The 26,747-nt window shown below is 40.8% G+C and overlaps 3 protein-coding genes across 10 annotated transcripts; 2 read left to right on the top strand and 1 right to left on the bottom strand.

Moving 5' to 3' along the window:
* The first annotated feature begins 267 nt into the window (after window positions 1-267).
* Window positions 268-7,783, top strand: si:ch1073-280e3.1 (complement C2). Its single transcript, XM_044201340.1, has 19 exons — window positions 268-425; window positions 570-688; window positions 2,188-2,335; window positions 2,490-2,675; window positions 3,240-3,413; window positions 3,628-3,726; window positions 3,918-4,060; window positions 4,213-4,354; window positions 4,576-4,710; window positions 4,841-4,945; window positions 5,191-5,328; window positions 5,535-5,638; window positions 5,747-5,858; window positions 6,310-6,457; window positions 6,593-6,666; window positions 6,846-6,937; window positions 7,064-7,196; window positions 7,283-7,332; window positions 7,422-7,783. The coding sequence occupies exons 1-19, from the start codon at window positions 374-376 to the stop codon at window positions 7,602-7,604; spliced, it is 2,337 nt and encodes a 778-aa protein (XP_044057275.1). The 5' UTR covers window positions 268-373; the 3' UTR covers window positions 7,605-7,783.
* Window positions 7,668-15,703, bottom strand: LOC122878515 (polynucleotide kinase 3'-phosphatase). Its single transcript, XM_044201341.1, has 17 exons — window positions 15,346-15,703; window positions 14,263-14,309; window positions 13,696-13,974; window positions 13,298-13,588; window positions 12,348-12,427; window positions 12,124-12,181; window positions 11,872-11,979; window positions 11,711-11,782; window positions 11,470-11,518; window positions 10,937-11,007; window positions 10,683-10,775; window positions 10,464-10,560; window positions 10,314-10,375; window positions 9,875-9,984; window positions 8,790-8,877; window positions 8,621-8,688; window positions 7,668-8,333 (listed from the first exon to the last, which is right to left on the bottom strand). The coding sequence occupies exons 1-17, from the start codon at window positions 15,467-15,469 to the stop codon at window positions 8,207-8,209; spliced, it is 1,824 nt and encodes a 607-aa protein (XP_044057276.1). The 5' UTR covers window positions 15,470-15,703; the 3' UTR covers window positions 7,668-8,206.
* Window positions 15,142-24,900, top strand: LOC122878513 (TRPM8 channel-associated factor homolog). Of its 8 annotated transcripts, none has more exons than XM_044201334.1 (13): window positions 15,142-15,233; window positions 16,965-17,032; window positions 17,159-17,939; window positions 18,243-18,459; window positions 18,789-19,080; window positions 20,633-20,934; window positions 21,064-21,238; window positions 21,416-21,510; window positions 21,821-22,031; window positions 22,343-22,579; window positions 23,106-23,329; window positions 23,555-23,668; window positions 23,919-24,900. In XM_044201334.1, the coding sequence occupies exons 3-13, from the start codon at window positions 17,299-17,301 to the stop codon at window positions 24,159-24,161; spliced, it is 2,751 nt and encodes a 916-aa protein (XP_044057269.1). In that variant the 5' UTR covers window positions 15,142-15,233; window positions 16,965-17,032; window positions 17,159-17,298; the 3' UTR covers window positions 24,162-24,900. The 8 variants fall into 8 exon arrangements, with proteins under 8 accessions (XP_044057269.1, XP_044057271.1, XP_044057273.1 ...); XM_044201336.1 differs by having other exon boundaries at window positions 15,217-15,233; window positions 16,965-17,007; XM_044201338.1 differs by lacking the exon at window positions 15,142-15,233 and adding an exon at window positions 15,320-15,458 and having other exon boundaries at window positions 16,965-17,007.
* The last annotated feature ends 1,847 nt before the right edge of the window (window positions 24,901-26,747 follow it).

Genomic DNA, 26,747 nt, shown 5'->3' with positions numbered 1-26,747 from the left:
AAGTGCCAAAGAGATTGTGACATTTGAAATTGCATTAGTTGCCCAAAGCTGGCTGAGTGCCTTAATAGATTTTTATTTAAAAGCCGTGGAGCAACTTTTATGAGGCCACTCTTGGCTTTAAATGAATAAGTAATGTAAAACGAAAATCCTAAAACAAGAAAAACAGATCAAATGAGTGCAACCAAAAATGAAAGTAAGAGCTCAAATCTGTGTTCTGTCCTAAATTGCTCAATCCCTCCTTCCCTGTTTGGTGCTTCTGTGTTAATGGGTAATCAGTCATCAAATAAAGCAGTTGACTGCAGGTCGATACAGACACTCTCACTGTTGTTTCTGTCACTCAAGGACACAAACACCACTGATACAGAGTCTGGTCATGTATGTCAAGCCCATACTATGGCTCCTTCTCTTCATCTCTGTCCAGGAGGGTGAGCATTTCAGTTTTGTGTTGCGCTTACAGTACATTAAGTGTGATTACGTCAAATTTATATTTATCCATACCATGTATGGCTGTATTGACGCATGTGTCTGATGCATGTTTATCACCAACACTTTTACTGTTTGCCCTCCAGTTTCCCTACAGGACTATAATGATGAGTATGATTATGATCATGAAACATACGAGGATCCACAGCCTCTGAACTGCTCAACCACAGAGAGCATCAAAGGTGGACATGTAACCTACTCACAGGTAAAAATAATACACTGTACATTAGAGCGAAAATGATTAGACATTAATCGATTAATGACAATCGATGAGTAGAAAATGAAATCATCAACATTGATTAATTATTTTTCAAATTATTTCCAGCTTCTCCAAAGTGAGGATTTCTCTCGTTTATCATTTTTTAAATTGAATATCATTTTGGTTTTTGCATTGTTGGTCAGACGAAACCAATGTTAGCAGACGTCACTGTATTGGTCAATTTACAATGGGCATTTTTATTTTAAAATTCTGATGTTTAAAAGACCACACAATTATCTAATGATCGAGAGAATTGTCACATTAATCCACAATGAAAATGATCGTTAGTTGCAGCACGACTGTAAACCTTAATTTTTAATTACATCACTCAGGATGAGAGTGTTAGGTAAAAGGCTAAGAGGTCACATTTCACACCAAAGGGTAAGATTGCTCCTTTAAGAGTGCATATGTGCATTTTTTCAGCTCTGTTGCCCTGATGTAGTTTCAAAGTTTCAAATAATGAGGTAAATGTATGTAAAAGTAATCCCTGTGATAAAAAATCTCAGGCTTCAGACGGCTCTGAATTAGGTTTCCAATGTTTTTTTTCTACTTTCGGCACGGATGTCCTTATACGGTCATCTGCTCCAGGCACAGCACGCCCAAGTACAGGGACATGCCCATCCGAGAAGGGTCCAACTGCAGTTCTCCCTCCTGAGGCCCCAGTTCTGTGAGCCAATGGGTTTGAGCATGAATAGTAGGGTTCCGTTGTATGAAGTAGGCTATGTAAACTTTTCTCCATAGGCCGAAAGGCCAAAAAAGATTTAGAGCAATTTAAAAATCTGTGATGTCATCACAATGTAAAGTCTATGGGCTTAGTGGGAATTCGCGGGCGGGGCCAGCGTGCATATTCAGTGGGCTGCATACCCCTGAAGTGATCCAGGAAAAATTTCAGAGAGAAATAAGTAATCCAGATACTAAATCTTCACTTATATTAGATCTACAAGGCCTAATTTAAAGGTTCGTTACGACTTTCTTAAGGCAAGGGCACTACTGCACTGCTGGTTGCCACAACATTTCCAGCCTATTAGATTACTACCATAATTTCCCATAAAAGTCCCCTTTAAAGATGAATTTATATATAATAATACAATTCAGTTCAACAGACTAATAATAGAAATATAAAATACTGCAAAACAGAGATTACAAGGTGCGCAACCAGCCAGGAGTACAGGGACAGAAAATAGGCAAAATGGAGGAAGGTATTAATAATATTATAGTAGGCCTACTATGTTAGAAAAAAATGACAAATGAAGTAAAAAATAATAATTTAGTATGAATCATGCAAGTAGAAGCGAGGGATAATGCTGAATTAGGTAGGTCATTTTACGATCATGATAAAAAGGAACTAGAAGGTCTGAAAAGTGAAACAAATCAAGCATCTCTTTACTGGAAAGCTTCATGTTACTTAATTTAACTACAGAAGTGACCATGTGTTTCCTCTACAGGGAGGGCTGGAGGGCAGTGTGCTGACCTATCACTGTGGCCATGGGCAATACCCTTTTCCGGTCAGCCACAGGCTCTGCAGTGCTAATGGGGACTGGTCACCCATGAGATTAGCCAATGGCAGACCAGTGTCACGGGCCACATGCAAAAGTAATGTTTTGGATGGTGATGCATTCAATCTCATATGTACTCAAAAGAACTCATTATCTGTTCATAATATAAGTTTTCTCTCAAAGCACGACTCTCTGTTTTCACCCTTCCCTTCTTTCCTCCATCTGTACATCCATCTCCCTGCCCCTCCCAGGCGTGTTGTGTCCGGCTCAGCTCCAGCTGGATCATGGTGACTTCTGGCCCAGGGACCAGTGGCTCAGTGTTGGGACGACGCAGAGCTTCTCCTGCCAAGAAGGGTTCACCCTGTACGGGTCAGCACAGAGGAACTGCACCCTCACTGGGGACTGGACAGGAAACACTCCTGTCTGTGACAACCATGGTGATGACAGACAACATTACAAACCTGATAAAGCATAAATCATGTGTATGATTAAATTATGTACGATACATGGCTGTATTTCCCCCTCTTTCATCAGTGCAATAGAGAATAACTGAGAGAACATCCACTTACATGAGGCCCTCAGCCCAGTTCATCAGGTGTATTAGAGCCTATGGTAGAGTGAGCATGCACTGACTAAGCTCACACTTACAGAGGTTTACACTGTAAAGCAGCTTTTGATGAATAGAAATAAGTGATCCCTATAAACAGATTCTAATTCTACACAGTAGTTTACTGTGGTTTTGTGTGGTGACACAAAACAGGTCACTGACCAAATTTTGCATTTACTCTACTTACTCTTTATGATTCAGTGTTTTGATGTCTTTAAAGGCTTGTGTGCATCATTTCAAAGTACTACATACTAATCTTTTGCAAATAAAGGTCTATTCTGAACATTTCTATGTAAGCATAAACAGCATTATCCTTTTTAAAATGGTTATAACCTCAAAAAAGAATTATCCTTGTATAATTTGTCTACCATTGCCCCTCTGTCTTTGAATGCAGCTGACGACTGTAATGACCCAGGGATCCCACCAGGGGCCCACAGGTCAGCGGGCCGGTTTCACACGGGAGAGAAGGTGATCTACCGGTGTCAGGCTGGTCTGGATCTGCTTGGGTCGGCTGAAAGGATTTGCCTGGAGAACAGGGAGTGGAGCGGCTCAACACCACGGTGCCAAGGTGAAGAGTGACAGCTTTTATACATACAATAAGTGCACAGGTGTAATTACAGTTTTAGATTTAGATGTTTTACCTTTAAAACAACAGAAGACTCATTTTTACAATAAAAAAGACCTACAGCAATTGGGCATCGAAGCAATGCCAAAACAGTACCCGGTGAACTATTATATTATGATAAAACATCCATGCATGATATCTTTGTGCTTTACTGCAGGTCCAAATACCTTTGACTCCCCCAGCGTGGTGGCAGAAGCCATGGCAGGGTCTCTTGCAGGAGTCATGGATGTACTCTCACCAGACTCCAAAAGGAAAGGTGTGTATAAGTTGTATCTGTGTCTTATACATACAACAACATATTGACAGTGTTGCAGCACAAACAACATGACATTTTAAGTGCATGTACATAAATTTGTGATACAAATGCTCAGAGCAAGAGAGGAGTATAAGGAGAGCAACTATACCTGAAGTCAACTGCAATAAAACAAAAAGTACTATGTGTGTAAGGTGCAAGGATGTCCTTTGGCCGAACCTTCCGTGTGGCTGAAGGCAGTCGTATGAATGTCTACATTTTATTGGACACATCAGGAAGCATCAGAAAGCAGGACTTTGAAATATCCAGGGATGCCACCATTGCTCTTATCAGAAAGGTCTGTGCCAAATGAACTTATATGATTCAATAGGAGATGAAAAAAAAAATGTATAAAATGTATAAAAATGTATTCACATTGGTCTACTATTTTGTCTGTCATCCTATCTCAGTGGGTGTGAAACCTACATGTCATCTTAATTTTCCCTCTAGTTGGACAGCTACGAGGTACAGCTGAAGTTCCATGTGGTGTCATTTGCCAGCGAGGCTAAAGACATTGTAGACATCAAAGACTCGGATACAAGTGGTAGCATCGAGGATGTCATATGGAATCTGATGGAGTTTGACTACCATAGTAGGATTCAGCTTGTTATCCCTTCATTCATTTGCAGTATTCATTAATATTTCTATTCTATATCTTTTTACCTCCTGCGGTGTGATCTCCACAAGTAGGCCTTAATCAGTACAGTACGCTACAACCATGATGCGCCAATGTGTTCAACAGTTAATTAATTAAATTACTTAATTTATTTTTCAATTATCTAGCCTAATCTTTTGCATTTCTTTCATCTGCAGGCCATGGGCGTAGGACGGGCACCAACCTCCACGCTGCCCTGCACCGTGTCAGTGAGGCGATCAGCTTCTTTAAGCAAAACAGCGCCAAGAACCATTTTAATGAGACTCAGAACATCATCATCATAGAAACAGATGGTAAAGACACAGGAAATGTCTCACAAACTCACTCTGAAAAAGCATCTCCAGCTCCTTTGAATCTTTTCAAACCAATTAGAGCTCTTTTAATATTGGAAAGGGGAACATCTTTATGTCTTTCTGCCTGCAGGTTACTCCAACACGGGCAATAAGCCTCAGATTGCCCTGGCCCAGATCCGGAATCTGCTGGGCTACCACAACACATCCCACGATAACACAGATGAGACAATGCTGGGTATCATTCAAATTTTAAAAATTAAATGTTCTAATACACCATGTACAGTATTTAGATTGTAGCTACTCTGACACTTTAGAATTACTTTCATTAAGTACAACAGCTCCTACATCACTAAAATTACAAGCTATCACAAATCCGGCATGCAAAGCAAAGTCTGTTTTAGTGTGTTTAATGTGTGTAGGCATAGTTGCCTATGTATGTATAGACCTACAGTATAAATAAATTTGTGTGTGTGTTTTCAGATGTCTATGTATTTGGTATTGGGGAACAAGTGAAGAGAGATCAGTTGAACTCCTTAGCTTCAAAGAAACGTGATGAGAAACACGTCTTTGTTCTGAAAGACTTCAAAACACTGGGAGAGGTGTTCAACAGCATCATTAGTAAGTAGGAGATCGCTCTCAACTCTAAGGCACAAACGCTTGTGTGTTTTCTGATTTCAGCTGTCAATATGTCGGCAGAAAATGACATTTTAAGAAAACAAGTTTTCTTAAAGATTTCAAATTTAAGAATGCAATGTTGCTTATTAAAGGTTAATACCAACATTTTAGTTACTGAACTATAACCATTAAAATGTTTCATAATACAGGTGACAAGAGTGTGACGATGTGTGGGGTAGCTCAGGAAGCCATCTCCGATGAATATGAGGATAACACAGTCTACACCAAACCCTGGCACGTCACTGTGACAACGGTGAGAGCTTTGCAGTCAGTCACTAAGATCATAATGGAGATTTTTCTCCCCATCTGTTTGATATTTTAAGAGTGGATTCTCACGCATTAACACTTTCCTCCCTTATAGTCTATGCCGTGTTTAGGATCCATTGTGAGCCAGAACTGGGTGCTGACAGCTGCTCACTGCTTTGCCAGAGCGAGCACAGACAATGTGCCTCAGCAGGTGTTAATCCAACATGGTCAGTGTCAGTACAGGAAAACATTTTGGAGATTGGGATTCATGTTAGAGAAAAATAGAGAGAATGGGAGAAAAAGATAAATGGTAAAGGGGGCTGATGAATTGTTGTGCTGGGGCAGTACTTTCTTTGAGATCAAAAGGTTGGTAATCATTTGACGACTTTGGGTGCTTAGACCCCAACATACCTGCTTGCAGGTCTAGTTTATTTTAATGTTTGAAGCAGTGTGTTAAAAAATGCATTGTGTGTTTTAATCCCAATCACATCAAAGTACCACAACAGCACATTTCTAGCATAAGTTATCGTTAGAAAGTGTTAGTGCCTCACTCAACCCACTTAGCTACAGCACTATATTGTAGAAAACGGCAATTCTAGATTAGTTCTTTCTATTAACCATCTTGTTGACTTCACACCTTTTGATGTTGAAATAACAAGCAGCTTCTTTGGTTCCCAGGTCAGGGCACGGTGGTGCCCAAGAAGGTGATCATGCACCCCAAGTACAACATCAGGGCGCTCAAACACAGAAATGTATCTGAGTTCTATGACTACGATGTAGCTCTGGTACAGGTAAACAAGAGTATCCCGCTCTCCTGGAAAGCTAGGTAAGAAACCCCGAAGAAAAGATGCTTAACTGTTAGCCACCAGGGATACATCTTGTTTTGTCATGAAAAAGGTCTAAATGGGCAGTGAGTTTCAGTGTTGGTGTGTGTGTGTGTATACTGTATGTCACACAACAGACCCATCTGCTTGCCATGTACCGTGCCAGCCAGCCGAGCCATGAAGAAAGTCAACTCTACCTGTCAGCAGCACAGTATGTGACCTTTTGACCTTTACTCTATGCAAACGCATTCACATCTTTAAGAGTATGCAAGGACTATTTCCTTATTTTCCCTGTTAACATAGTGTTAATTACATATTAGAACATAGAACGCAGACTAAAAATCCTGAATAAAGTCTCACATATTCTCAGTAAAATGAATGTGTATACAGGGAAGGAACTACTGCCACACAAGGAGACTGCTGCCTTTTTCATCCATAAGAATTCCAAACGCAAAGAAACACATATTCATACGGAGAGTCAGGTGAGTGACAGTTGATGGGATTTTCAGACTGTGGGCTGCTTTCATCTAGATACTCAGTAACGTGGAGGAAATAGCTCTGTTTTATTATAAAAGAGTGTTGAACTGTAACTGATATGCTGTCTCCAGAGGCCTAGCTGTGTGGAGAAGGCAATGCAAACACTCAAAGAGCCCACCAATGTGACTTTGGATGAATATATACCGGACAGATTCCTCTGTTCTGGGGGATCCTCAGGATACCAGGACGCTATCACCTGTAAAGGTCTGAACTCTGCATTTGTATCATAGCCACCACAGTTTGACCAACATGGGATTCACATTAGTTACATGTTGTCTCTTTTTGTATAGGTGACTCTGGTGGATCCCTGTTTCTGCAAAAAAGAAAGCGCTATTTTCAGGTCAGAAAGTTTCTCACCTAAAAAAAAAAAACTCATTACACACTGTACAGTCAGCATCACATGGACATTTCTCCTGCTTTCATCACCAGGTGGGAGTAGTGAGCTGGGGCACCGTGAACGTATGTGACCGACTCAGCTCAGCTCTGAGACAGTACAGCAGTGACAGGCCGCCTCCTGATGCTCGAGACTTTCACATCGACCTGTTCAAGATAATGCCGTGGCTGAAACAGCATCTGGGTGAGGAGATCCAGTTCCTGCCTGAGTTCGACTGAGAATAATCAATCAGCCGAGATCTCTTTGGATTAACCCATAATAACGCAATGCAGAATTCAATAGAGATTTCCAAAGCTTTATTGTCAAACGGAATACCATTGACTTTTATAGCTGTGTTTCAGTAAAGTCACTTGATATTTTGTTAACAAATCATACACAACATAAAAAAGTAATTCTTCTTGTTTTCACACTGTATTCTTTCTAAACACATGTATAACACATGCATAATCAGTTCCTGATGCACATATATAATGTAAATATAACTTTGTGCATTTATATGGATACGTTAAATTGTTTGATAAAACACTGCGTGAAAGGAAGGATCTGATACAGAGCTGCAAGTCTAGTTAACGTCACCAGTCTTACTTTGTAGTTAGAGGACATTAGCCATACAGTATGGATATAAGCAAGGACATACAAGCACTGCACAGATGTCAGTGGGGAACCCATTCACCAGACAGTCCATCAGCTGAAATAGAAAAACATGCTGGTGTCTACTGATTAACTCGCACCTCAACTGCTTCACTGGCTGACATCTGCATTTGTTTCCTGCGTCAGTGTGAAATTGAAAGTCAAAGGTGTTAGAAAGCCAGCTGTCCAATCAGCCCTCAGAAAACTGCCGGAACAGAATTTCTGATTGGCTGTCTTTGGCGGTGAAGTTTGGTACAAAGTGGACCTGCAGAATCTCGGAGAATCCCTCAGAGAGAGCAGGAGCCACAAAGTGTTTCCTGTCCAGAGAGCCAGATTAGAGTGGTCAGTACCAAAGCTATTATTAGCAAATGTATTTATTACCAGAATTCAAAACTCACCGTGTCAGACTTTCATTTTAATATAGTAACAAAGATAAAACAAAACATTTCTGAAAATGTACTAAAACAGAAAACTAAAACACCTTAGTGGCATGCATTTAGCTGCATTTCGTCAAGCTCTGTGCAGAAGTTCGGGCTTTTTGGCATAAGAAACAAATATGTTTTATAACCGGTAAGAGTGTGTGAAGAAAAGTATTCTTTCTTACTTGTAACTGTGGAAAACCATGTCATTGACCTTAGCGTGCTTGCTGTTTGATGGAGCCATTTCACGGAACTGGGAATAACAATAATGCATTAAAAAACACTTGGCCTCACCAGCCAGGATAAAAACAAAACAATGGGTAAAGACTGACAGTGTGGAGAGGTGAGTCATACTCTGTTGTTGTGTTTGGCTTGCTCCAGAGAGGCTGAGAAGTGGAAACAGCGACAGGGCACTCCTGCGGCCTTGGCCACATCCACATATCTGAAAAAATACACACAGAACACTGGTTACACAAACAGAAAAATAAATGTATATACAAGCAGCAGGCAGCAGTAGGAGTATATTCATACCACCAAATATAGCAGCAGGAGCATACAATCAGTACCCACATTATTAAATGCACCCATTTAGTAGGATTCCTTTAGAAAAACGCTAGGACTGTGGCAATGAAGGTAACATAGTCACCTACAATGTTTCTGTGCAATTTACTGTGTTTGAACCAGGTTAAAGGGTATTCCCCATACACTTACATGACCAAGACCACCCTGTGCTGGAAAGGGACATGCAATATTAAAAATGATCATTTCAAGCATTTTTTCCTACAAGGGTAAAAGTGTTACATGTTAAAATGGGATTAAGTAATAAAATAACTTCATCATACTTTCATTTTATAAAGTGTAAATGTACTCTGGCTATTCCCAGAAAAATGGAAACAGTTTGTGACAGAGAAGAGAAGGGTACATCCAGCTACTGCAATAAATACAGTTGCTAGGCAACAAACCTGCAGTGCATAATAAATGCAAGACATATAGTGATATCAATTACTACCCCACCTTAATTGCAATTACCAGGAAGAATGGACTGGTGGATTCATTCTGCTAACCCGCCATCTGCACATCGCAGCAGAAACTAATATCTGCGGAATACAGTGCTGAATTCTGCTGCTTAATACTTGAAGTGAGCTTGAATCATTCCTTCCAGGTGTTTTGTCTAAACATAGTTTTGACATCAACCATCAGACAAGTGGCTAAAATCAGAGCTAGGTGTAAACAGTAACTGGAAATCTCCACCCTACCTGCAAACATACTCATCTGTCTTTGTATAATTATTATTCATTTATGCATGACTCTGTTTATTTATGCTTTTTGAAGCCTGTTTGGATAAAGGTGTGCCCCAGTGAGGTGGATCCTGAGTATATACACACACACACACAGAGAAATGCATCTACACAGCACGTACTGATACAGTTGTGCTTTACCGTTTGCGAGACTCTGGGTCTGGGTTGGTGTTGTCTACGGCGACGCTGCGGCCCTCTTTCAGAGCGCGCTCACATGCCGACACACAGTTCTGCCATGAACCGAGTGTGTCCTGACACAAAACAAAACACGAAAGGTCAGTAACAGCATGTTAGGCAAGACTTTAAGGAAAGGGCCCAATAATATATGGGTATAATAACAATAATCAGAATTATCTTCATCATGTTGGTAGTTCATCATCATTATTACAATAATACAATCTATAAAACAGTTACAAACTTACGTATCAAATATGAAAGCAGTGTAGCAAAGTAAACCAAATACTCCTTCTGTTTTCAACAGTTAACATCAAGTTGTAAATAAAACAAAATGTTCTGGGTGCATTCAGAACTGGGGCAGAAGTGGAGCCTTGTTGACTGTGCCTTGTTCTTTAAAACTCACCCTGTTGACGTACACATAGCCTTTTGGAATGATGTGGGTGTGGAAGAAAGAGGATTTACCCGCTGTGGAGAAAGGGAGGAGGGAACAAGATCAGAATGGTGTCAGTGGGAGGGGAGATCAGAAAAGGTCATAGCGTCCACTTTCTCTTACATGCAGGGAAACCAACTGCAACAATGACTTCTGTCTTGCTGGAGGTGAGAGAGGCAGACGGTGGGTCGTACAGCCTTGCAGTTGAGTCAATCTTCCTCTGTAAGTGCAGATAAAGAAAAACATCAACAAAAATACAGACACATACCAAACCCACAAATGTATGCAATGTAGGAAAAAACAAAACACACAGTACACAGCCAGTATGTTCATTTTACTCACAGGGTCAAAATCTGGCAGGTTGTAGGTGGCGCTCTTCCAACCCAGGAAGTACTCCTCTGGGGTGTGGAACTGCAACCCAATGTTCAGAGCAAACTACAAAAACAAGAAGGAAGACAGTAACTAGTACATAATGCTCATATTTTATATGTTGTGTGCACCTTTTCCCATTAAGGTATAATCAAGAAACGCCGAGTCAAGACCTACATGATGACATTTAAGATGACACATAAGAACAAGTATAGTATAAATCTTACCAGTCGGTCACTGCAGGAGAAATCCTTCTTCTTCTTCCCTGGAGCCCAGTTCTCTGGCCTACCTGCAGCATCTGTGCACAGAGGTAAAGTCAGAAGCCGTGTGTGCATGTTTGTGTGTGTGCTCTTGTACTTTCTGGGGATAAAAAACCACCCGCAATCTTAAGATTTGCCTCTAAATTAGGTCATTTTTATTGCATTTCTGCACTTTGAAGAGGTTAATTCTAGATAATTTCTGGGCTTGGGGTCAGGTTCAGACCTGGGCATCCAGGTGGATTTATAGTTAGGTTTAGGTCTTTTCATTAAGGATTAGGATTTTGGGAGATTTCAGGTAGTGCGGGACTGATCATGGTTAAGATTAGGGTTCATTTTTGGACTTAGGGAAATAGGATTGAACTAAAAGTTTTCTTTTCAAAAATGTAGATGAATGCTTGTCTATCTCTGTGATACCAGATCAGATAACTGAGAACACACAGTCACCTGTAAATATGGGATGTTTATCACTATGGCAACACTACTTACTTGACCTCACTCACCTCCTACATATAAACTCTGTGTCTTGTCAACAGTCACACCATCATTCGCCTGAGCAGGAAAACAGAACAGAGTGTTTATTGTCAAACATGCAAAGACAACAGAAAACAATGCTGTGGGGAGTGATAAAAGGGCAGCTCCTATGACTCAGCTGAATTAGTGGACTGCCTCAGTGCACATACTGCTGAGGTGTGGTTCTTAAATAATATGGGTGTGTGTCAGTGCATCTTTACTGACATTTACCTTCTCACACAAGTGATTCCACATTCCCATCACTGGCTTCCTGTAGATTCCAGGACCGGTTGCTACAAACACCTGAGACACAGACAAGGAGGGGGTACAAATGGCAGTTTTTTGTACAATAACTAAGGGACAGGTGAGAGTCAACCTACAACATGACCAACCTGCACAGGCAGCTGCAGCTTGGTGAGGATGTCTTCAACTTTAGACTTGAAGACTTCTGGTCTCAGTTTGCCTCTAGCGATCCCCATCTGGTTGGTGAAGAACACCACCTGCAGGAAGAGAGCAAGGGTAGACTAGGAAATCCAGTGACAAACACTACCAGAGCACATAAAATTCAATAATATTTCACTGGCTTTAATCTTGCAAATTTCACTAAACATTATTAGCAACTGTTGGATTTAGCTCCTTCCCACCTTGTATCCTTTTTTCAGCAAGTTGGCCAGTCTTGGCTGAATCTCAGGGTAGAGAATCCTGGTAATTAAACACAAGGACAATTACAACAAACTATGTCGATATGAAATGTAATCTACATAAGCCACTGAGCTGGAAACACAGATCTGAAAAATATTTATTATTTTTCACAGTTCTTAGCTTTAGCAAACAGTTTAAAAGGGAAAGTCCAGGAGTGCAGACATACTTCCAGTCATCTGGTGTGGTGGGAAAGACTTTGCCAGACTTGGTGGTGATGATGCAGCCATCTATGTCAAATCCAGCAATCTGGAGAGGATGAAAAGAAAAGGAAATGTTCAGACATTTACACATTAGCTGCATGATCTCACCACCTTAATAACTTGTGCGTAACACTCACACCTCCAAATTAAGGACTGCACCTCCAGAGCGATCATAGTTTGAAACACCTGAACTTCATTTCCTAGACCTCACAGAAAGTGATGTCAGTACACCCCTATACAGCACTTCTGTGTTTATATGAAAATAAAACATGTAAACAGGAGTGAAAAATGATCTAACACTGGTCAGACTTTCTTCTTCTGTTGAAGAAGCGCTTCTCACTGCTGTTCAGCAGACCATTGGTTTGGATTTGTCACTTCCTGTGACTAAAGATGATGCCCCACCAATAACCCAACCCAACAACAGAAATTAAAGCTGTGATCACAGTTATTTTCATTATTGATTAATCTGCTGATTATTTCCTTGACTCATCATTTGGTATGTAGCATATCAGAAAACAGTAAAAGATGTCCCAAGTCTGTTTTTGTATTTAAATGTCTTGTTTTGTTCAAACAACAGCCCCAAACCCAAAGATATTCAGTTTACAATGGTGTAAAACAGGAGGAGAAAAGCAGGAAATCCAAATATTATTTTGGTCATTTTTGCTTGAACAATTGCGGAAAATGTGATGAAACTTCAGGCTCTCAATCAAGGGTTGGGGCTGCTTTTTTACATTAAACACTGACAACTGTACCTTTTATTATTTATGCAATTAAGCATATTTTATTGTGAGTATAATTTCATTTGAAACGATTAAGCTGCAAAATCAAGCTGCCTACCACAATACTGTGTAATTCTATGACCCCAGACACTGAAATAAATGAATGAATAAAGCTGTTCTCTAGAAACAGGTCCCACCTTGTCACTCCCTTTGACACCAACAGCAGTGTAAAGCAACAGGTTGCCTATCTGCTGCCAGCTGCTCTTTAGACAGCCCTTTGAAGACAATGATGAAGATGAGGGCTGAGCGCTGTCACTCCTCTCTGCCATAGACTTCTCTGCCAACTCCTGCAGCTGCTTGAGCTTTTCCTCTGCCAGTCTCTCCTCCTCATCTTCGTCCTCCATCTGTCTATCTGAGGCTCCCTCATCTCTTCTTTGGCGCTTCACCTCAGGGTGCCCCCTATCTGGGCTCAAGCGTCTTTTAGATGACTGAACAGAAAAATACAAATACAATACCGTCTCTCATGTTTGATTTCAAGATACATGAAATAATACACCAAATAGGTTTCAACACAATGACCAAACAAATGTGTTACCTTCACGGGAGAGGTAGAAAAGAAATCCTTTATACTGCGCTTGGGATTTGGACTTGACTGTGCCTCTTTTTCTTTCCCGTTTCTTCCTCCCTTCGTCTTATCTGTGGCTTTTAGTCCTTTCTGTGCAGCAGTGGAGGCTGCTCCGTTTGAGCTTAGGGAGTAGTGCAGTTTAAACGGATGGTTCTGGTTAACCAGGTAGAGGGTGCCTCCATGAGTGAGTTTACCAGACTGGCCCCGGCCCAGCTTTTCACCGTCCAGGAAACTGGGATTGGGACCCAGCTGTGGAAGAAAATAGATCATGTATGGACATTGGACTTCAGCCTTAACACAGTTACTTTACAGGATGTAAGATAAACAGGGTGAGTCTAGGCAGTAAAGAGAAAGGTGTGCTGTCATCAGGTTTTCTGACATAATGACATAACTGATGTTATGATTGTGTGGTGCCAAATATTAACTCTCTTTAGTGTTTGTTGAGTGAAGCCTGTCAGTGGCCTGAGAGTTTCTCAGGGAGACTAACTGAATTATAAACTGTGACACTGGGCTGGGCTTAAGTGTTTGCTTTCATACCTGAGTAACAACCACATCCTGGTCTGCATAGCAAGCCACCACCTTCACTGAAAGAAACACAAGGATTATTACCATCATATATACTTACAGACACATTTCGACAGAGGCCTACTCGAGAAAATAGTTGTCAGATTAATCAATAATAAAAATAATTGCAGTCCTATATACACAACTACTGTGGCCTACAAATATGTTTCTCAAAATGACACATTTCTATCCCAGTTTGTTATGGTAATACACTTGAGGAGAAAAGTATTTTATGCACAACAAGAATGGTATCTGTAGGGCTAACACAACTATTTTCATTATTGATTACCCACTTATCATTTTCTAAATCAATAGTTTTGTCTTTAAATTGCAGAAAACTGTGAAAAATGTCTATTACAATTCCAGAGTCCAATATGACATCAATAAACTGTTTCTTACAAGCTATAGTACAGAACCCAAAGCTATTCAGTCTACAATTGTATAAAACAGAGAAAAGCACACAATTCTCACATTTAAGAAGCCAGCCTGAACTGCAAATGTTTTCATTTTTGCTCTAAAAGTGACTCAAACGATTATTTAAATAGAATTTATCAAAATAGTTGCCAGTTAATTTTCTGTCTATCACTAATTAATTCATCCACTAACCTTAATCATTTCAACTCTAGACGTCTAATCTCTAACTCCACTAAATTATGTAATCTCTAAAGGTGTTATTTGATCCTTCTCACACAACTAATTTATATTACTTTCTCTGTAAGAACTATGAAGTTATAAGACTAAAAGAAACACAATTCCCCATGCTGTGTGGAAGTCGTGGATGAGTCCATGTCAAACAAGCAGGGTTGATTCATTGATTTTTTTTGTTTTGTTTTTTTTATCCCACTCAGCAACTTCTTTATTTGATGTCCCTCGTGTCCTGCACAACACTGACACGAAACCACCAGGGCCTTTCACCGTTTCACCGCACGAGCCAAATAGCTGAGGTAAGTTATATTTGGCAAACTACAAAGGTCTCGTGGTAAATTCGGCGATAAATGCCGCGCATGTGCAGCGTCATGAAAAGCACCACTGTGTTTGTGTTGAACTTCTCCTCACCCTGGTGCCTGGAGCATTTCTTGTCGGCGACCCCGGTGTCCGGCCCCCGGCCCAGAATCACGGCTCGTCCATCCTCCAGAGGGACCCGAGGAGCTCCAGAGGCGCTAACTAGAGTACACGACATCTTAGCGGGGAGGGGGGAAGCACAGCGAGACTACTTTACTTTGAGCCTTATAGTGTGTTTGCGAACGACTCGTTTCATAAAATCACGAACCGAAATACAGAAACTAAATAGTTATCACACGACGGTGGCTGCGTTTATTTCAAGTATGCAATGTTACTACGTTTGCCACAACTTATTTGTATCTGACTTGTTTGTTGAAGTGCAGGACGAGTAAAACAAACCGGAGGGGGCTTGTTTTTGCAGTGAACTCACGGTCCATCAGAAAAATACGCTCGTTTAGAAACGCGATCCGCTTGAAGTTTCCGCTCATGAATGACTTTTCCGGGACTCCATACATAGTTCCATCTACGTAGTAGCATAGTCTTATAATTCTTAATTTGTTAACTCCTGTAATGTCACGGAAGCCAAGTCCGCATTTTAAAGTATACTTTTTTTTTAATTAATTCAGTTTTTTGCAATAACAAAGATGCAATTTCTTGTACACTTGAAGGAGTTTAGGTTTTGAATGTTGCGCAGAACAGTAACTGGGTGAGTCACCTGTTTGCTCCTCCACTCCACCTAGTCAGTCAGACAATAGTCAAAGAACCAAGCTAAGATCAAAACACTAAAGGGAAATAGGATTAGACGGTTCTCTGCGCATAATTTAGGCTAAGGGAGAAAAACCTTTACTGTCTAATGATATAAACGTGAAATATTTTGATGAATAACTGATGAATAAACAGTAGCCTATTTCCTCCATTACTCGTCGGTTTGTTGGAGAAACCCTTTTTGTTTAAAAGTGTACTTAGGTTTGTTTATTTTAGTGGCATCATAGAATATGTTTAAAACATATTCCAGTAGTGCATAGGCTGCATGTTACGTTCACATTATTATATAACTTTTTATTCACAATATTCATGTAATGTTACAATATGTTAATTGTACATTTGGGATACACCCCCTTGCTGGCAGTGATCATTTTAACTGATCTTGTGATTTTGTTTCCTATAAACATGCTACATTGCCACATTTTTGCTTTCATTATATTTTATTTCTCTCTGACTTGCAGCTACATACACACTCAAACCAGAGTACAACACAAAATGAAAACACAGATTCTCCAAGACCTCTGTAAAACATAGTCATCATAAGTTTCTTTAAGAAACAAAGACACAGATGTGATTATTGGTTTATTTCACAGCCACAATGTTGTGGTGTGCTCTCAACATCCACAAATTTTGAGTTACATCGACAGGATAAGCAGGTTTCTTAAACAGTCTCAGCCAGGGTGTATCTCCATCCACAACCACATGTGTAAGTAGTTAAGTATTCACACAGCGAGAATGTTGACAGACAGGTGTTGTCGTGATACTATCTACTGATGTTTGATCTTGGCCATCATTAATAGACCCACTCTGGGCTGTACTTACTGTAATCCCTCCTCTTATTGTCATTTTCCCTGAAATAGTCCCTCCTGCTCTTGTTCTCATTTATATTCTCTCTTCTGTCTTGTCAGATGTAATGACAACCTGCAAACTCTTGGGGCTCGGTGGCAGCAGGTGGAGAGCAGCCGATTAACTTTTGGTCTCTGAACTAATTGTAGATTGAAATTTAGTTTTAATTTGATTGTTATAACATGTAACACATTAGCCATCAGTAGTACTTTTGTATTTTGTTTTAATCTCCGTCTGCTCTCTTTTTTCCCTACAGGACAACCAACTGGCACGACATGCATCTAGGTGCAACTGTGGTGCAATTCACTCACTAACGCAACTTGCATCTGACTTAACACGTCTGTTTCTGCCCTCCACCCTCTTCATCCAACCTTCAGAGCATCAGTCCTTCTCACCATGTCAAACCAGCCCATCCAAAACAACCATGAAGGGGACTACATGTCCCTGATGAGAGGCTTGAGGGAGCTGGACTTCCAGGGTCCTTGTGTTCCCAGTGACCTGTTGCTGATTGGAGACCATGCCTTTCCTTTAGCAATGAACAGCCAAGGCCAGGTCCTGATGGCTGCCTCTTTGTATGGCTGTGGAAGGATTGTGGTCCTGGGTCATGAGGGCTACCTGACCGCCTTTCCTGCTCTGGTAGAGAATGCTCTGACCTGGCTGAGAGGAGATGGATCTGAAAACTTGTCTGTGGGGGTCCACACAAACGTCAAGGCAGTCGCTGATAATCTCAGCAAATCCAGCTTCCAAGCAGAAGTTGTGGGGGCCTTTAGTGTAAATCTGGGGGTGTATGTGACTGATGCCTACAGCGTGGGTGCAGACGTGAAGGACCTGGTGGCATTTGTGAAAGCTGGAGGAGGAGTGCTGATAGCGGGGCAGGCGTGGAGCTGGGCTGCAGATCACCCTAAGGAGAACACGCTTCTGCAATTTGAAGGGAATAAGTTTTCTGGTGTGGCAGGGATCTACTTCTCTGAGCATCAGGGTCAGGTAGAGTGCCTTCCTGTCTACCCTCAGATCCCATCTTCTTGGATGGCTGTAGTGTGAGTGTCTACTCTACTTCTCTTTTATTGCACATTTAGAAAAAGGTTCCACTTTGCAAGGTGACAACTTTTAATCTGAAAACTCTACGCATTTCTTAAAATGTTTTTTCCTGTCTGTCTCTTACACTGTCTTACTGTTTCTTTATTAAACTAGAAACAAAATCAGCCCATCACAAATTTTGATTGATATTGATTTAAAAAATGTGATTGATACACTTATTCTTTAGTGTTATTATATAATATACTGTATCTCTCATACTTGACATCCATCTTTCCCCTTCCTCTTCACCCTTTCAAATACAGACTCGGTAAGGATTTTGAGGATGACCTGGAGTTCTTACTCCAGGGGGTTTCAGAGTTTGACCTCCAGGGTAATTTATTAGCTTCTGAGGTTCTGGTCCACGGCCCGCTAGCCTTCCCCATTGGTACCACAGACAATGGGCAGGCGTTCCTGGCAGGAGCCTACTATGGTCAGGGACGGGTCATTGTGGTTACACATGAATGTCTTCTGGGACGAGAGGTAAAGTTTAAATTAAAGATTGGTTTTAGAGTTTCTGCCTTCATAAGTCAAATTGAACACATAATGAGAATTTGCTCATATGGTGCGTTTTATACCTAGACTGTATGAGCAAATTCTCATTACGTGCTCAATTTGGCAGAAATTCTAAAACCAACCTTAAATGTATAAATGATTACTTTGCCTATTTATTTTGTTACATATTAACTTCTGATCACCAGCAGTTGGCTTTCTGCAGTGTGCTGAATAATGAGATGTGTGCTGATCTGCCAAATATTTTAATGTGATTAACAAACTACTGCCTTTCTTGCAATAACTGCTTTTTATCACAGACACTGGCTCCATTTTGGAACAATGCCATTCATTGGTTGGATGAAGGCCGGCAGGGGGTCATTGGTGTAGTGCCAGGTCCTGCACTCCAACTTCTCAGCAAGTCAGGGTTACAGTGTGAGAAGACAAACTTCAGAGAAGACCTGAGTGTATTTGTGTGTACAGCGTACAGCAGTGATCATGCAGACGAAATCCAAGACTTTGTGGCAGAGGGGGGAGGCCTGCTGATCGGTGGACATGCCTGGCACTGGGCACAGACACACTCTGGGCAAAACGCATTAACAGATTTCTCAGGTATGATAATGCACCACAAGAGTTTGATTATATACTGCCCAGTTCATCGCATGATAATATAACATAATACATGCTAAGCATATTCCAGGTGCTACTGTATAATTGCACATGCTGGTGTGATAATGTACAAGGCGATGACTCATATCAGACACAACTCAAAACTACAACAGGTACATCCGTAGAGCCGAGTGAGAAATACATTTGCAGTCATAAATGCAGTATGGAATACAGGATGGTACACAGGAATAAGGGAGGAGGTAGGGTATGGGGGTCGAAATATAGACAGGTAATTCTAAAAAGCTTATAAAATGGGCTACTACACATAACTGAGAAACTCATAGAAACACGCTTGAAGTCAGGCTTAGAACAGACATGTTAGAGACAAACAGTCCTTGGTAACTCAGGCTCAGGAACGCTCAGGAACGCTCAGGAAACTGAGGATTTGCCAGGCTCTACAGAATTACTACATGGAGTTACTTACAAATAAAACACAGGGACACCAGGTACAGGGACTCTAAAGTTAGATGAATTCAACTGTAGATGACTAGATGCACTACTTTATATTCATTGGACTACTGTTCTGCCCAGTTGAGTTCATTATTGTACATATCCATCAGTATACCCCTGTTTATAGTAATGCCATCTGTATATAATGTCCATAGTACCACTTGTAAAATATTTTCATAATACTGCTCTATTCTGCATTTATGCACATACTTTATATCCTGCACTTGCTTATTGCACTTGTGGTTAGACCTAAACTGCATTTCGTTGCCTTGTACTTGTACATGTGTAATGTAATGTAATGAGCTACTGGGCTGGGGAAGAACGTACAGGGGTCAGAGAAAGGAAAGTAGGTGTGTGCATGCCTGCAGGGGTGGCAGGCTAGCATTATGGCTAGATGGGTCGGGTTATGCCCAAAAGGAAGTTGTTTGTACATGTCCGTACACGTCGTCAGGCAAAAGTGTTTCTACCTGATCCAAAGGGCCACACTCGAAGGCGGGGCCAGCTGTCATAGAGAGGGGAGAGACAAGATATTGTTTGAATAAAGGGATAATGGTGCGCATTTTCAGACAGTTTCTCCTGGAAGACATTCATAGTGTTGCACACATAAAATGTTCAAACCTGACGTACTTTGTCACTTCCGCATGCCTGGCCAATCACTGCGTGAAGTGGGTGTGAAAGTCGATTGCTGGTTTTGGAAAGTTACAGAAATTGTCGGACGCAGTATGCACTATAGGCTAGGAGATAGGGCAGACAATACATTCTGGTAAAGGTGAGTGCAAAGAGGGAATATACAGTATATATAGGCTGGTGGTGATTTGTGTTAAGGTCCTGTAAATATATACAGCAAGCACACAAGAAAGGGCAATTAATCAGATGAACTGCAGCTGGTGAGGAAGTCAGGGAGGCACTGAGGACATCATGGGGGAAAGTGGGGAATGACAAGTTCATGTTCTTATAACCCACCCACATCAGTCCAACCCTAACCATAATAGTTACAACAATAAAACTCAGCAGATCAAATCAGGTTTGCTGGAATGTCTTTCAGGGAACACGATCCTGAACAAAATGGGCTTGAGCCTGTTGGGGACAACAATCAAAGCAGGCTTATACAAGGCCCCTGTGCCCAGCCAAGCCATCAAAGATACATACCACTTCCGCCACCTTCTACGGCGCTTCGCTGGTCATGTAACTGATGGCGAAGAACTTAGCAAGGATGAGGAGGAATGTCTTAAAAAGCTGGGCAAGGACTGCACCCACTACTTGCACATGAAAGCTCATGACTGCTCCTCGTACACGCAGATCGTGTCCACCCTCACTGACATCTTAATGAAGTTGGAAATACCTCAGGTGAGTAGACAAAATACAGTCACATGAACGCTTTAGAAAACATTCCAATAGAACAGCAGAAGGCTGACAACCAGTCAGATGTGTTTGAGCAACATATTTAATAATATTCACTATTCATTTGCTTTCAAGGTGTGTGACAGCTGCCCTGTGAAGAGTCCCAAAGACCACCTCCTCCTCAGTGTGGCGACAGAGGTATACAAGGTTTGCCCAGATCCTGATGCTCTCCTGCCCTACCTCATCAAGCATAACCCCATGATGCCAGTTGTCTATAACCACAGGATCAAGATTAATGTTAACACAACAGGTCAGACCTCATTGTTGTGGACAATTATGTGAACTATTCATGAATTATGTTTGTACTATTACATTGTTTTAATTTACAGACCTCACCGTTAAGGAGAAAGGTGAACGTGTCTTGTAGATTTTATACATGTAAATTTGAGTATAATCTTTGCTTCTGCTGTGTGTGTGTGTGTGTCAGGAGGGGAGGAGTGGATCAGTACAGGTTTCTACCTCTCTCCTGGCATGAAGACCTACGTGGCCATACCGGCAGAGATTGTCAACAAGAACTGGAAGGTACTGTGCACAAAGTTGAGTTAATAGTGTTTCTGCGCCCCCATGCAGGCGCCAGTCCCCAGCAGCGACTAGGCCCCATCCCTAACATGTTCCTGGCCCCGCCCCCAGTGCAGTCCAGACCCCAGTCCAGCAAAATGCAGAGGAGGAAACTACTTTGTGGCCCATAGTGCATGTCATTCAGTCCTCTCAGGTCATTTAGTCTTTGAATGTACTGCAGTCATGATCATATCCAGCTTTCCAGCCTTGCTTCCTTTAATTTATAGTGCAAACAACACTTACAATCAGTAACACAATTCCATGTCTTCCTCAGATCCAAATAGGCTGTCAAACAGACCATCTCAACGCTGCAGAGTTGAAGAGAGCACCACGTGTTCATGAGCGATTTCCTGTTACCTCAGAGTTGATGCAGGTGTTGAACCTGTGGGGGGGACTCATCTACCTGGTAGCCCCACCCAAAACACAAGTGGAGGGGGTAGAGGTCATAGTGCAGATGGCCGTACCTGCACCATACTATAAATCTGGTGAGTCTGTGGTGAGTGAAAGTGTGGTATGTGTTTACTGATGTATGTATCCTCGTGGGGGTAAATAGAAGGTGTGTAGTGATTTTTGTCCATTACAGTAGAGGACAAATATGGTTGTTTTGGGATTCAGGGCAGTGTAAGTTTGAACATCTTGTTCAAAATCCAATGCAATATCACTTGTAGGCTGGGACAATTCAAGTGAAATAATTTCAGTTGAGCAGGTGTCTCTTAAAAATATAAATTTTTACTAAATTATTGTGCAATAATTCTTTGGTCAGTTTTGAATACATCCATCCCTTTGTTCTTTTCAGGCGTGACAACAGCAGCTGATTGGTCATTGCTGCGCACAGCCCCTTCACCCTGGGCAGAGTTGGAGTTTGATAACATCATCCTTACTGTACCATCAGATGTTGTTCGGGGCCTGGATCGCCCTGATGAGCTGGCGACACTCTGGAATGACATCATGAAGGGCATCGCTGATCTGGCTGCCATCCCACACAAATTTCCCCGCAAAGAACGCTTTGTAGCAGATGTGCAGATTTCCCATGGTAAGTGTTTTTCACTTTGACACAGTATACGCCTGTTTTTTATTTGCTTATCCTGTTGAGAGTCCCGGGGAAATGGAGCCTGTCCCATCTCACGCTGGGTGAGAGGCAGGGTGCCCCATGGACAGGTGACCAGTGTATCACAGAGATAACACAAAGACAGACAACCATTCACATTCACACCTACGGGCAATTTTGAGTTTTGAATTCACCGAACCTGCATGTCCCTGTTAACTCACAAAAATGTGCACCACTCAGTGCTAACCGCTGTGCATACCAAAAAAAGAACATTGAAAATAAATTAACAGGACTCTCAGGGACGTCAGGTAAAATCTGGTACATACTGCATCATGACAATGTTGTGGGTTTAAAAATTGCAACACTTTAAAATGACTAATTGAAGGAGGAGTTTTGTAACAACACATGCTAATATGAGGCTTGCATTTTGTGCTTTGCTCTAATTTCATGCACTTGCTCTACAATGTGGTTTCTCTACCATAGATATGGAAAGATCTGTTTCTCCATCCAGGTTGGATGCATGCAGGTTATCCTATCATGACACACAAGACCACAGCAGCTCAGCTGGTCAGCATTGACCATGCTAGGAGTAAAGGCTTGTGGGGCCCTATCCACGAACTTGGACACAACCAACAGAGAAGCTGCTGGGAGTTCCCATCACACACCACAGAGTGTACATGCAACCTGTGGTCAGTGTATGTGCATGAAGAGGTGCTGAAGATTAACAGGGAACAGGTGGAGTAAATTAGTTTTATTTATTTGACAAAACAAGAGACCAATGGCTAGAAAAGCCTGGTCTTATGGTGTATTGTGACATATTTTTTCATCAATAGATGTCACAAAAGACAACTCCTCTTTTTTGTTTTATGTTGAGTATAGTAGAGTATTGAGTTAAGTATTTGGCTTTTTACTGGGATTACATTGTTTCACAATCACATCGTTTCATTTTGTTCAATGCAGGCTCATTCAGCTATGACTTCAGGAAATCGAATCAGTCGAACAAAGAAGTATGCTAATGAGGGCAAGAAACTCAGCAGCTGGGAAATGTGGGTGGCCCTGGAGACATATATGCAGGTGAGAGAGAAGTACTGAATATTGCACCCTGTAGAGAAACTATGTCACCCCAGAGTCAGCATTTAAAAAGAATTGCACCCCTTCAAAGGCAAATAAAAAATAAAAAATTCAAATAGACTGAAAGTCTCTGACCCCATTCAACCCAGTGAGGCTTTAGTGCCCATTACACACCAGACAACAAGAAAGTTCTATTCTTCTTTATATTTCTATTCTTTCAAACTTCCCGTTACCTCTGCCCCCTTCCATGTAGCTCCAGGAAAAGTTTGGCTGGGATGCCTTTAAAAAGGTGTTTGCTGCCTACCACAAGATGTGCAACTTTCCAAAGGACAACAAAGGAAAGATGAACCTGTATGCTGAGACTTTCTCCCAGACTGTGGGGATGAACTTGGCTGGATTCTTTAAGGCCTGGGGCTGGCCCATCGAAACAGCTACTGAGGAGAAACTCTCCAACCTGCCTCAATGGAGTGACCACCCAATGGTCCAGTATGACTGAACTTCAAACTGCTGCTGATTAAAAGAGTAGAGAGATGGGTCCAATGAGTACCAAATTCTTGATATTGGGGTTTTAGTGGGAAATTCAATTAACTGGCTTTGTTTTCTTTGTTGTTGTATTTTGACTATATTTATTGCAATATTTTATAAGAGAAACAGGAGTTACATAGTTGACCAGATATATACAGCTTTAAAGTAGCTCCATTTGAAAAAACATGTAGTTGTTAAATGCTTTAAAACCAAAATACCAAAACCCAAGAGGTCATTAAATGAACACAATTGCTACCAGGTGGGCTAGACTTGTATTTTCAAGACGAGTTAGAAAAACAGTGAAATTGTTTTATTTGGAAATGCAGCTTTAATAACTCTCACATGCAGCCACTTCATATCTAGTTCTAGACATTTCGCTTCATTACACCTGTCTCAGTCCCTAGTACTTATCACTAGCATTGTAACCTGTGGTATATGCATTAGGGAGGTATTTAACTTCACAGTATAAGGGTTGGTTTCAGGGTTATTATAACACTAATTCTCTTAGAGATGTGTAGATGTTTCTTGTGTGATTACTAAGTTGCATCTTACCGTGGTACATCATTTGCTCTACTGCCCCATCTGAATACTTACAGAGTAACAAGTAAGTCAGTCAGGCTTTACAAGGTTGATCATGTCTTTAATTTCACTACAATGATATTTGCCTTTACTGTCAATGGAAAATCCACAAATAAACATTTTCAAATATACCTGAACAATTTCTTTCATTGTTCCCTCTGCTAATCATTTATACCCTGCAGTTGTTGTAAAACAGCTCCTCTACAGGTTGAGTGGAGAACTGCATGGGGAATTCTCCCAGTTCATCCAGAGAGAGCTTCTCCACCAAAATGTAGAGAGAGAGAGAGATATGAATAATGTGGTAGAAAGCTTGTCCAATGGTGGTTTTGCCATTCTGACTATATAGTTTAATAGGTTTACCAAAACTTTCCTCTGAAATTGTTGAGGGCAGAATCAGCCACAATGGTCCAAATCCAGCTGTTGCAGATTCATTATTTTGTTGACTCAGAATAATGAGTAATCTGAATGAACAGAAATCTGAGTAAAAATAATACTACTTATTGTGCTGCACTTAACCTCCCACATTCAAGTAACTGAACTTTTATTATTATCAGCTGATTATCAGCTGCACCTGTTCACCATCAGTGAAAAGCCTACTCCAATTCATCAAGGACTGGACAACTGGCATTTGCTGGATTTGTTATCAAACATTTATTAATGTGTGTTCTATATAATTTCATTTGAATATATTGTATCACTTAATTACCTTTTTAGTTAAATATTATGAATTTGTGAGTACACAGCAATATGATGGTTCATATCATACAGCGTGTTCTCATGTAGCAAGGGTTGGCCAAGTGCTTGTCCAGCTGTGCACTAATTTAGCCAAATGATCAGGAGGCCACACCTGTTAAGGCTTGTAGTGCAGTAAATCAGGAAGAGCAGGTTTTTCAAGGGAATTTATTTGTGTGGGAATTCTGTTTGGAGTTGTGTAAGAATGAGTGTTTTATGCACTTTTTTCCACTGTTGATGTTTCAGATTTATAATTTCCTACAAAATGCAGACCACGTAATAACCAGATAGACGTGCATAACAGACACATGCACATAAAGAAAAAAAAAATGTTGGTGATGGGAGCAAAAGTGAGGTGTTGTTCAATGTATAGAAAGAGATTCTATTGGGTGAAAACTCCCCACAACATTGAGCTTGAAGAGTTTGGGTTCATTCTTTTAAGTCCTGCGTAATATGCCCACAGTATTTCCACAATATTCTTTGTATTAATCAAACTGATTAGATGTTGTTTTTGAGTCTCCTACTCTATTTCATTTGGCAGAGGTTAGTGACATAAGTCTTTGTCTTGTTCCCATTGTAACAGTCTGTGCATTATGATTATTGGGGAAGTAGATCAGGCACAGGCCTGAAAGTGTTCCCACAAAGCAAGCAAACATTTGCAGCCTTTTATCTATCTCTGAATAAAATTAGTTTTGTTTAGATATTTGATATGACCTTTATAATTTGGACTTTGCCTCATCAACTATGTCATGTGGTTCCTTGATGCTTTGAATCCTGGGTTGATATCTGACTTGATGCCATGCATCACCTGTAATCCCAAGGATTTTGGGATATTTTTATGGCAATCACATTAGAAATTTGTAATGATGTTAGCTTTGTAGGAGGGTGTCAATAATATCACATGACAAAAAAATAAACCTACATTGTATCTAACTTTATACTTTTCCAGTATTTCTAAACCACCCTTACTATTCTATCTTTTAGCCTGATCAAAATGTACATGGTTGCACAAATTATTACAAATATACATCTGGGACTTCTCATCTTGCTTCTTAGCAGGGATCATTTCTCATGACTGACCTTATGATTTTTTCTCTACTACAAAAATGAAATGTTTGTGTAACATTATTGCATAGATTGTATTAGATTTCTCTAGTGCAACACATCGTCATAGGTTTCTTCATGAAATCAATACACAAATGTGACATTTCAGTCTATATGCTACCATTATGGTCTCAGCTTCCAC

The sequence above is a fragment of the Siniperca chuatsi genome, linkage group LG7 (genome assembly GCF_020085105.1).
Source record: "Siniperca chuatsi isolate FFG_IHB_CAS linkage group LG7, ASM2008510v1, whole genome shotgun sequence".
Classification (NCBI taxonomy): Eukaryota; Metazoa; Chordata; class Actinopteri; order Centrarchiformes; family Sinipercidae; genus Siniperca; species Siniperca chuatsi.
The sequence above is the reverse complement of the archived record's forward strand: the minus strand, read 5'-3'. Positions and strand labels throughout refer to the sequence as shown.